General features: G+C 44.5%; 1 protein-coding gene across 1 annotated transcript; it reads left to right on the top strand.

Moving 5' to 3' along the window:
• Nucleotides 1-2,009: 2,009 nt before the first annotated feature.
• UPK1A (uroplakin 1A) lies at nucleotides 2,010-10,166 on the top strand. Its single transcript, XM_058196138.1, has 7 exons — nucleotides 2,010-2,072; nucleotides 2,849-3,049; nucleotides 4,795-4,869; nucleotides 6,648-6,755; nucleotides 8,495-8,674; nucleotides 8,788-8,871; nucleotides 10,047-10,166. The coding sequence occupies exons 1-7, from the start codon at nucleotides 2,010-2,012 to the stop codon at nucleotides 10,089-10,091; spliced, it is 756 nt and encodes a 251-aa protein (XP_058052121.1). The 3' UTR covers nucleotides 10,092-10,166.
• The last annotated feature ends 1,484 nt before the right edge of the window (nucleotides 10,167-11,650 follow it).

Below are 11,650 nucleotides of genomic sequence, written 5' to 3'. Positions count from 1 at the left end.
TCAGAAATGAAAAAGCAGAACTTTCCTTGAAAATCCGGGGATTGGAAAAGAGGGTACGGGGTTCCCTAAATTGCTTGTGGATTCTTATTCTGCAGGTCAGATAAGATATATGGTAAACAATATTTTATTTAGGGACACAGTGGCTCAGTGGCTAAGACGCTGAGCTTGTCGATCGAAAGGTCGGCCGTTCAGCGGTTCGAATCCCTAGTGCCACGTAACAGGGTGAGCTCCCGTGACTTGTCCCAGCTTCTGCCAACCTAGCAGTTCGAAAGCATGTAAAAAATGCAAGTAGAAAAATAGGGACCACCTTTGGTGGGAAGGGAACAGTGTTCCGTGCGCCTTTGGCGTTGAGTCATGCCGGCTACATGACCACAGAGACGTCTTCAGACAGCGCTGACTCTTCGGCTTTGAAACAGAGATGAGCACCACCCCCTAGAGTCGGAAACAACTAGCACATATGTGCGAGGGGAAGCTTTACCTTTATCTTTAAACAATATATTGTTGCAACAGCAATAGCACTTACATAGTGCTTTAAACAGCCCTCTCTAAGTGGTTTACCGATTCAGCCTACTGCCCCCAACAATCTGGGTCCTCATTTTACTGACCTCGGAAAGGATGGAAGGCTGAGTCAACTTTGAGCCGGTGAGATTTGAACTGCCGAACTGAAGTTAGCAGTCAGCTGAAGTAGCCTGCAGTGCTGCACTCTAACCACTGTGCAACCTCGGCATCTCTATTTTCCCCAAGCATTCATTATTAATTCCTTCACTCTTTCAGGAATTTTTTGGAGAGGTCAAAAGCGGAAAAGCAGTTACGTCAATGCACCTGCTGGCCTGGGAACCAAATGCATTTTCAAAACACATTCTTTTTACTTTGTGTGCTGCCTCCTCCGTATGACCTCTCATTTGTGCAAACTTTGAAGCATTTAAAGCCATTGGATAAGATGACTGGGAGTATTTAGGAAGTTGTTGGCTTAAAATGCATGTTTTCAAAAAAGTAGCTAAGCATCTCAGCAGTGCTATCTGGTGTACCGCAGAAAACACAAAAAAAGTATATATTGATAACAAATGTTCATGCCATGGAACACCTGGACCACAAACAACCAGCTTGTTAGCTAACTGGCAAACTAGAACATATTAACATTTTATTAAGTGCAGATGTGGAAGGTATTAAAGAAGCTGGCTTGTGCAAAAGTCCTTTACTCCAAAGAAGGCGAAAGAATTGAGAAAAGCTGATTCCACCCCCTTCATTTAGCACAGTGGTAGTCAACCTGGTCCCTACCGCCCACTAGTGGGCGTTCCAGCTTTCACGATGGGCGGTAGAGGTTTTGTCCGATACTGAAGCACTTTCCTTTTTTTTAATTTAATTGATTTTTCAAAAAAATTTCATAGCATTATTTAAAAACATTTTCATTAGGTTTTCATAAAATTCCCCGTGACAATTTAAATTTCTGAAAATATACTATTTGTATCGCCCGCGCATAAGTTTAGTTCATGTTACGTAAGTGAAACTAAATGGCGCTATAGTGCGACTGCAAACAAAAGAGCCTCATCCCAGAGTAGCTCGCGCATCTTCCCCCCACACCACCCAGCTGTAACAGACAAGCAGAGATGGTAGTCGGCGCCCCCCCAAACCCAATCCACGATGCGCGAGAGCAGTGGTGGGATTCAAGTAATTTAACAACCGGTTCTCTGCCCTAATGATTTCTTCCAACAACCAGTTTGGCAAACTGCTCAGAAAGTTAACAACCGGTTCTCCCGAAGTGGTGCGAACTGGCTGAATCCCACCACTGCGCGAGAGGCATGCGCAGACGACGATACACGGCGCATTACTGTGGAACCGGTGAGTGGTTAGAAAATTTTACCACTAACAGAGAAATAAAAGTGGGCAGTAGGTATAAAAAGGTTGACTACCCCTGATTTAGCAAATCGTTTTATGTTTGTTTGTTTGTTTGTTTGTTTCTCTTCTGCAGAATTTGAGGACTGGTGTCCAAGGAGCCATTCCTGGAAAACATGGCAGAAAAAAGATCTCCCTTTGTTGTGGGGCTATTAGTGATGGGCAACGTTATTATTATGGTAAGAGAGCTACAAGCAATACAGTAATGTATCTCAGCAATAGGAAAATTCCTGAGTATTGGCTTTGGTATCTGAAAAATAAGATGGGGATAGAAGGAGCTAGCTTGTGTTTCTGATATATATATATAACAAACATCTTTGGAATGTTGACTTAAACCATCGTTCACTATATTTTGTTGAATGAATCATCGTTGGCCACATTTCCATAAACCACCATCGTGAGGTTCAGTGGTGGGTTTCAAATTTTTTTACTACTGGTTCTGTGGGTGTGGCTTGGTGGGCATGGCAGGGGAAGGATACTGCAAAATCTCCATTCCCATCCCACTCCAGGGGAAGGATACTGTAAAATCTCCATTCCCACCCCACTGCAGGGGGAGGTTACTGCAAAATTCCCATTTCCTCCTGATCAGCTGGGACTCGGGAGGCAGAAAATAGATGGGGGCGGGGCCAGTCAGAAGTGGTATTTACCGGTTCTCTGAACTATTCAGAATTTCTGCTCCCGGTTCTCCAGAACTGGTCAGAACCTGCTGAAACCCACCTCTGGTGGGGTTCCTATAACACATGAAATGCGAAATGCACAACTTGAGCCACCCCCCTCCCCAAATTACACAGGATCCTGAAAAGGTGTGGGTGTAGCACCGAAAGATTACAAAAGGAAGCTGAATTGCTAACTAAACAAACCCACTGCATGACTCCCCTTGGACATGCTCGAAGGCAAAGAACCCAGTTTGATTTCTGGTAGTTTGGTGGTTAAGAACCTTCCTCTGTTTCTACAGCTTTCAGGGCTGGCACTTTGTGCTGAGTCTATTTGGGTAACAGCTGATCCCTATAAAGTCTACCCCATCCTGGGGGTCACCGGCAAAGACGATGTCTATGCGGGCGCCTGGATCTCCATTTTCACTGGGTTTTGCTTCTTCTGCGTTTGCATCTTTGGCATCATCAGCCTTGTGAACGGCAACCGCCTCATGGTGTTGTTGGTGAGTAACAAGAAGAATCGGTCTTCTCTAAACTCTACAATTTCTCGACGTAACTCTGGTTAGCGATGGGAAAGAACCAGGTAGTCCTCGACTAACAATGATAATTGAGGCCCAACGTTTTCATGGCTGAGCAAGGGAGTTGCGAGTTTTGCCCCATTCATGACTTTTGCTGCAGTTGTTCAGTGACTCACCGGGGTTGTTAAATGAGTCACAATGTCATTAAGTGAATCTGACTTCTCTCATTGACTTTGCTTTCTATAAGCCAGCTGGGAAGTTTACAAATGGTGATCATGTGACCCAGGGTCAGTGCAACTGTCATAAGGACTAGCTTAAATGTAGTTTTAAATTGGGGTTTTAAATTGGGGCTTTTAAATGGGTTTTTTTAATTGTATTTAAAATTTTAGGCCGTATATTGAATTAGTTTTTTATACTGTTTTTAATTTGTATTATATGTATTGTGGTTTTATTGGCTGTGAACTGCCCTGAGTCCTTCGGGAGAAGGGCGGTATACAAATTTAATAAATAATAATAATAATAATAAATACATGAACATTGCTCAGCACCCGAATTTTGATCCCCTGACCATGTGGCTGCTGCAACGGTCATGTGAAAAAGGGGAATAAGTCACTTTTTTCAATGCCACTGTAACTTCAAATGAAAGGTTGTAAAGTTGTAATGCTTTCTCTTTTCTATGGGAAGAGATGAAGGTCAATGGAAGTGAAGATAACCAAGACAAAGTAGAAATGACTTAGCGGCAGCCAAGAAAGTCAATGCAATCCTAAATTGTATTAAGAGAGGGATACCATCAAGATCAAGGGAGGTACTAATACCACTCTATAAAGCCTTAGTAAGACCACACCTAGAGTACTGCATCTAGTTTTGGTCACCACACTATAAAAAAAGATGTTGGGACTCTAGAGAAGAGCAACCAAGAGAATTAGGGGACTGGAGGCTAAAACATATGATGAACGGTTGCAGGAACTGGGCATGGCTAGTGTAGAGAAGAGTAGGACCAGGGGAGACATGAGAGCAGTCTTCCAATATTTTGAGGGGCTGCCACAGAGAAAAGGGGGGTCAATCGATTTTCCAAAGCACCTGAAGGCCAGACAAGGAATAATGGATGGAAACTGAACAAGGAGAGATTCAACCTGGAAATAAGGAGACATTTTTTTGACAGTGAGCACAATCAATCCATGGAACCGCTTGTCTTCAGAAGTTGTGGGAGCTTCATCACTGGAAGCTTTCAAAAAGAGACTGGACTGCCATCTGTCAGAAATGGTGTAGGGTCTGCTTGGGCGGGGGGGTGGGTGGGGTTGGACTAGATGACCTGCAATGTCCCTTCCAACTCTGTTAATCTGAATAGTTCCTGGCATGTAATTCCACTGTTGTCTCTGGTCAAAAAAATACTTGTATTTTTCTAAGAATCGACCTGACCAGAGCAAAAACATTCAAAATTTAGCTTGTAATCCAACGTTAAAGAACATCCATTTTGGTTTCAGCTGTTCCGCTCCAGCAAATGGAATCTACATACTGTCTCCAGATCAGTTTAAAAATGGTGTAAATAATGAACATTCATCAAAATCTCTTCTATAGCAATTTGCTTATCCCTCTGCGTTATCCACAAATCAAGGGATACAATAATTATCTCTAATCCAAAGTGAATATCCTGGGGGGGAAATGTATCTAGGTGTGGGTTGTTGTTGTTGTTGACATTGAATCTTATTCTCTATTTTCTTACTTTTCAGTACCTGGTACTGATCCTGGTTGTCTACTTGTTTGAATGTGCCTCTTGCATCAGCTCCTACACACATCGTGATTTCGTAAGTACAGGGGGCACATTCTTCCAAACTTGGACTTCTATAAGCAAGCTTTTGGCTTGTTCCACTGGGACAGAAGGACACAGTCTTTCCCCAATGTCTGCTTTTATCATGGTGAATGATCCATCCAAAACGTAATTCAGTCTCAGAATTTTAATGAAGCTTCGTTTTTGTCCTTTGTCAGCCCCATTACTTTGATTCACTCTGTCGTGTCCCACCCCCCACTCCGACGAACGAGTCAAGGAAGTCCGTAACCAACTTGGCAACAAAGCCTCTGCAGCTTGCCAAGTTCCTCCGAGGTTTATCAGGGCAGGCAGGAGTCCAAGTTGTGACTTCAGCGATAGGGTCCAATATCAGCAAACTCGATAAGACTTTGCTTGACTCAAGGTTGGAATGCCAAAAGCAGGTCCTTTATATAGACTGTGGGGTGTGGCTCCATGACTCAGCATTTATCCAGGCTTGCCCCTCCCTTCCTTCTGCTGGCGTCGCCTCTCAGATCTCCGGAAGCGAGGGTCCTCCCATTTCTGAATTGTCTTCAGCTGGATCTGCTGTCAGCTTCTGGGAAAGGTAGGGGTCAGAGGGAGCAGGGCCGAGTAATTCCAGCACCTGGCTACGTCTGAGCCAAAGGAACACACGCTGTATGAGTGAGGTTTATCGGGCTTGTCCTCCCACTCCTGGAATCCTCTCTGGGCATGGGGCCAGGGCCGGGGGCTGGAGGCATGACAGGCCGTTCATCTTCATTATCAGACTCGGAGTCTGATAAAAGGCCCAGTTGGAGACGGGAGGGGCCCGGCTGAGGAGAGGAGGGAGGACGAGTCACAACACACTCCATGGTAGGCTTGTATAGTACATAATATGGGGAGGTTAGCGAATCATCTGTTTGCTCTTCAAAACCTTTTGTGATAACCAAAGCCTGGAGAAAACTTGTATGTTTTTGTCCACAAATAGACAAGAGAGGCCATAATAGCTTATTATATAAGGATATGGATCCTTTGATCCTACAGTTCACATCAATTCATACAGCTTTCACTTCTGTTGCAGAATTGGCGTAAGATAGTACTAAAATGATTTCTGGAGGCAGGGGTGGGCTTCAGAAATTTTAGCAAGGGGTTCTCTGCCCAGTTGCTGAGTGGGCGTGGCCATGGTAGGCGTGGCCTAGTCGACTTCCTGCACCATGGCAGTGGGGGTATTTTTGCCCTCCCCGGGCTCTGGAGGCTTTCCTTGAGCGTCTGGGAGGGTGAAAACAGCCCTCTGGAGGCGAAAAATGGGCCCGTTTCCAGCCTTCCCAAAGTTCTGGTAGGCCCATTTTTCAACCTCCCTGAGCCTCCACACACGCCCTGCACTTACCTGCATCCAAAATGCGCTGCGTGGGGACTCCTGCGAGGGTAAGAGAGGGGTGGACAGGGCCAGCCAGAAGTAGGGTTTGGAGGTTCTCCAAACTGCACCGAATCTTAGCTAGAGGGTCTCCCGAACCCCTGCGAACCCCCAGCAGCCCCACCCCTATCTGGAGGGGGGGGGAATCATTTTGTCTCATTCTAAAAGACCAAGACAATCTAGAAACATTTGGGTTTTTCTTCTCTTTTTTGAATGCTATTTTTTCCCCCCATAGATTGCAGAGTTAAAAAAAGAAAAACCAGAATTGCAGTGCCCAAAGAGCAATGTCTTTGGAAATGTAGAAATCTGTTTGCCTATGTAAGGGGAAACTTTGGAAGTGAAATCTTTGTGTACCTGAGCTTGGGGAATGTAGTTGACCAACATTCTCTCCTTCTTCCCCACCTCAGGTAGTATCAAATTCCAGACTGGTAACTAAACAGATGCTGGGCTTCTATGGATCCGACACAGACCAAGGCCGGGAGCTCACCCGGATGTGGGACCGTTTCATGATGGAGGTACATATAATTGTCCCGGCTGTGAGAATGCCCTTTCCTTGAGCCCTTCATCCAGATGTAGCTCCAGAATACATACATGTAGGCCAGGGGTAAAATGTAAAATTTGTTACTACCGGTTCTGTGGGCGTGGCTTGGTGGTGGTGGGGTAATGTGACTAGGTGGGCGTGGCCAACTTTTTTTTTTTAATTTTTAAAAGTATTTTATCTACAACCTTTTCCGCCAGAGGTTGTAAAAAAATGCTTTTAAAAGCCTCTGAAAATCAGGCAACTCAGCTGGGATCACCAGAGCCTTTTAAAAGCATTTTTTTCTACAACCTCTTCGGGCAAAGAGGTTGTTAAAAAATGCTTTTAAAAGCTACTGACGATCAGGCAACTCAACTGGGATCATCGAGAAGCCTTTTAAAAGCATTTTTTTCTACAACCTCTTCCGCCAAAGAGGTTTTAAAAGCCTCTGACGATCCCAGCTGAGCCACGCGATCATCAGAGGCTTTTTTCCCCTTTTCTTCTTCGGCCGAAGAAAAAATGCTTTTAAAAGTTTAAAAAAAAAACAACCTCTGATGATCATGCGGCTCAGCTGGGCATGGGAGGGGCGGCATGGATTTTTGCTACCGGTTGTCGTGTCCCACTCCTCCTCTGACGGCCAGGTCGGGGAAGTCCGTATCAAGCGTGCCTCTGCAGCTCTGCCAAAGTCCTATCAGAGTCCTCAGGGCAGGCAGGAATCCAAGGTGTGACTTCAGCAATCCAGATTAGACTTTGCCTGACTCAGAGAATGCCAGAAAGCAGATCCTTTATATAGGCCATGGGGTGTGGCTCCATGACTCAGCACTTATCCAGGCCTGCCCCTCCCTTCCTTTTGGTGACGTCACCTCTCCATTCTCCGGAAGCGTGGATCTATCCATTGCATCGTTTCGTCTCCAGCTGTTGGTAATCCCAGCTCGTGGCTGGCTTCAGGCGCACATGCTATCGGAGGGAGGTTTGTTCGGTTTGTCCGGGCATGGTGCCAGGGCTGGGGGCTGGAGGCATGCCAGGACATTCTTCAGCACTATCAGCGTCCGGCAGGAGATAAGAGGGGCCCGGCTGCGGTGGGGGGAGTGAGCGAGGCACAACACTGGTTCTCCGAAATACCCCCCCGCCTTCGCTACCGGATCGGGCGATCTGGTCCGAACCGGGAGCATTTCACCCCTGATGTAGGCACTGTGAAAGCAATGCAACTTTGCTGCCAGGCTGAGTCAAAATGCTAGGGATTGGGGACCGGATTTTCTGGTTTTTCTTTGAAGATGTTTCACTTCTCATCCAAGAAGCTTCTTTGGCTCTGAAGAAGCTCCTTGGATGAGAAGCAAAACGTCTTCAAAAGAAAAACCAGAAAGTCCAGTCGCCTCTTGAAAAAGCACCTTTGGTACAACAGTTACCTGGATGACTGAAAATCTCCATAGACGTTTAGTGATTGGGAACTTTTGACGATAGGGAAAGGATTGCCGTGAAACTGAAAGGCAGCATTAGGTATGGAGCAATAAAAAAAATAGTTCTCATCAGCTATCAGTTCTTTGCAAAAATTGATAAGCTTCAAAGGTGCGAAATTCGAAACAACTCAAGTCAGTCTTAACTATCTAGTGGAAGAATTGGGTGGCAGAAAGTCTAGTCAAGAGTACCCCCAAAAGGCAGCAAAATGTCCTTTATTATAATGTGGCTCCTCGCAATAAATACTGTATATGAGTTTTCTTTTCACTGGTTCAATTTTAGCAACAGTGCTGTGGTGCCAATAACCCCTTGGACTGGGTAAACTATACCTCCGTCTTTCGAAGTCGATACCCTGAAGCTGTGGCACCTTGGCCATTCTACTGCTGCAAACGTAATCCAAACTTTATCATCGTCAATGAGGAAGGCTGCAGATTGGGGCACACTGATTACATCTACACTCAGGTACCAAGGTTTTCCGTCTTCATCCTGATGTTTACCTACCATTTTGGCCTTCTTGGAGGTATGGCAGCTCCTCTCTTCAAGGCGAACTCACTGCTTTGTCCTTCCCTTCTCAGGGTTGCTTTGAACACATTAAGCACGCGGTACAGAGCTATGCCTGGGGCGTCTCCTGGTTTGGTTTTGCCATTCTTATGTTCACAGTAAGTCCTAGCAGAAAGGCTTGTTTTGATGTGTTGGGACTGCAATTCCAAAATTCTCTGGTGGGAACTATAGCAGTGATGGCTTAAGAACTCAAGAGGTTGAGGAAAGGTTGTGGCTTGAGAATTGAGAGACCATTTTTCTGACATTCTGCTTATCCCTGAAGCTAATCCTGAATGTACTCCACTCTTATCTGTCCTCAAAAACATCTTCAGTATCCCAGTTCCCACAAGCACCAACCAAGTGTTCATAGGAAATTCATCAGCAAGGCTAGAGGACAATAGTCCCCTCCTGATGCTACTCTTCCAGAACTTCAATAGAAGACAATATATGTAGTTTTGGAATTGAACTGTGGAGTCCTTGGTGCTCTCTTAGCTTGGTTTTTTGCTTGCAAACATTTCATTACCCAACTCACTAGCATCATCAGTGAGGGCCGGAATAGCTCAGGCTGTTAAGAAGCCTGTTATTAGAACACAGTAGCCTGCAATTACTGCAGGTTCAAGCCCGGCCCAAGGTTGACTCAGCCTTCCATCCTTTATAAGGTAGGTAAAATGAGGACCCAGATTGTTGGGGGGGCAATAAGTTGACTTTGTAAAAAAAATATACAAATAGAATGAGACTATTGCTTTATACACTGTAAGCCGCCCTGAGTCTTCGGAGAAGGGCGGGATATAAATGTAAACAAAAAAAAATAAAAATCAGTATGTCTGATGATGCAGATCTTCAAGAACTGATATGTAACACATATTTCTGCTTGTTAGACATCTAGTTGACGCGCCTTCGAGCCAAGCTTTCTCAACCCAGTGTTCCTTAGATACATTTGGCCGACAATTCTTCATTGTGCCTACAAATTCCATAGAATGTAATCCCAATTCATCCGTAGGCCATCAAATAAGCAATGGTTTTAGAAGTCTTTCCTAAATTGGTGTGTTTTCCATTTCAAAATCAACTTTAATTTAGGTTGTGGTTGCTTACACGTGGCAAGGGATTGGAGCTCTAAGGTTCCTTCCAGTCCTTATGCTGCATGAGTGTGCGAGGATAAAATCGAAGAAGAGGTGGTGGTGGGATGGGACATATGACTTAGCTTGAGGTACTCAGGATGAGAAAAGGGACCACACCATTACAAAAAATTAAATAGGGGCTTGCAATAAAAGAGGATTGTTTTTTTTTCCCCCAGTGTCCTGTCGTTCTTCTGGCTATATACCATTATACTACAATTTGAACAATTGTGGATTTTTTCCTAAGAAGAGAAAGAAGAACAAAGGGATGACGACCTTTCTTGAGGGGGAGAAAAAATTCTCCATGGATTCCCTCTGAACGATAACATGTTCCCCAAATCATGGCTACCCCCCTAAGGTTGCTTTGGGTGTAGAGTTTATTGGGCATCTCTGGAAAAATCATCCCAACTACTTTAATAAAACTTTTTTAAAAAATGTATAGAAAATGTTATTTGGTAGTTGTGAAATTCTGTAAGGACCTTGATCTGTGACTGAGCTGCGTGTATTCACCGAGAATGCCCCAGGAATTCAAATCAACTTGATCAGACAATTCAATTTGGGTTTCTAAAAATAGGATTGCAGTGATAAAAAGCAAAATCCTATAATCTCCCTCCCTCTCTTTCTCCTTCTCCACCCCTCTCTCTATGTAAATAACTAAGCCAGTGGGATTTACAAAGGTTTAAATGGCATGAAAATTCACCCTGCATTGACCTAGAAAATTATTCAGACATGGAGCATTTTTCATAGGCTAGATAATTCCCAATACTGTACTGGGAATAGTCCCAGTCCCAGTCAAAACAAATTGGAATGGATTGGCAAGGAGAGGACAGGCTGGTGTTTGAGGTAGATTAGTCTGTCCATTCATCCATCTTTCTGTCCTGTCTGTCCATCTGTTCATCCATCAAGTCTGTCCAACTTTCTGTCCTCTGTCCATCCATGCATGGCTGTCCATCTGTCCTTCTATCTTTTTTTGTTGTTAGTTGCGAAGTCATATCCAACCCTTGGTGACCCCATGGACAATGTTCCTCCAGGCCTTCCTGTCCTCTACCATCCCCCAGAGACCATTTAAGCTCACGCTGACTGCTTCAGTGACTCCATCCAGCCACCTCGTTCTCTGCCATCCCCTTCTTCTTTCACCCTCCATCTTTCCCAGCATGAGACTCTTCTCCAGTGAGTCCTTCCTTCTCATTAGGTGGCCAGAGTATCTGAGTTTCATCTTCAGGATCTGGCCATCTAAGGAGCAGTCAGGGTTGATCTCCTCTACGACTGACCGCTTTGATCGCCTTGCAGTCCAAGGGACTCACAGGAGTCTTCTCCAGCACCAGAGTTCAAAGGCTTCAATTCTTTGGCGCTTAGCCTTTCTTATGCTCCAACTTTCACAGCCATACATTGCAACTGGGAACACTATAGCCTTGACTATACGCATTTTTAACTGTGGCTAAAACTCATTGGTGTTACCAATCACGTAGCCAACTGTGTAAGAAGTCTCATCAAAGCATTTAGTCTCTAGTAGACCCATGACTCGCACAGAATAAGAATCTAATAGAATAAGAATCTAATAGAAATAGAATAGAATAGAATAGAATAGAATAGAATAGAATAGAATAGAACAGAATAGAATATGGGATGGAATGGAATGGAATGGAATGGAATGGAATAGAATAGAATAGAATAGAATAGAATATGGGATGGGATGGAATAGGAATAGGAATAGGAATAGGAATAGGAATAGGAACAGGAATAGATTCTTTATTGGCCAAGTGTGATTGGACACACAAGGAAT

This window comes from Ahaetulla prasina, chromosome 10, assembly GCF_028640845.1.
Source record: "Ahaetulla prasina isolate Xishuangbanna chromosome 10, ASM2864084v1, whole genome shotgun sequence".
Lineage (NCBI taxonomy): Eukaryota > Metazoa > Chordata > Lepidosauria > Squamata > Colubridae > Ahaetulla > Ahaetulla prasina.
Note: the sequence above shows the minus strand (reverse complement) of the source record. Positions and strands in the feature narration are given on the sequence as shown.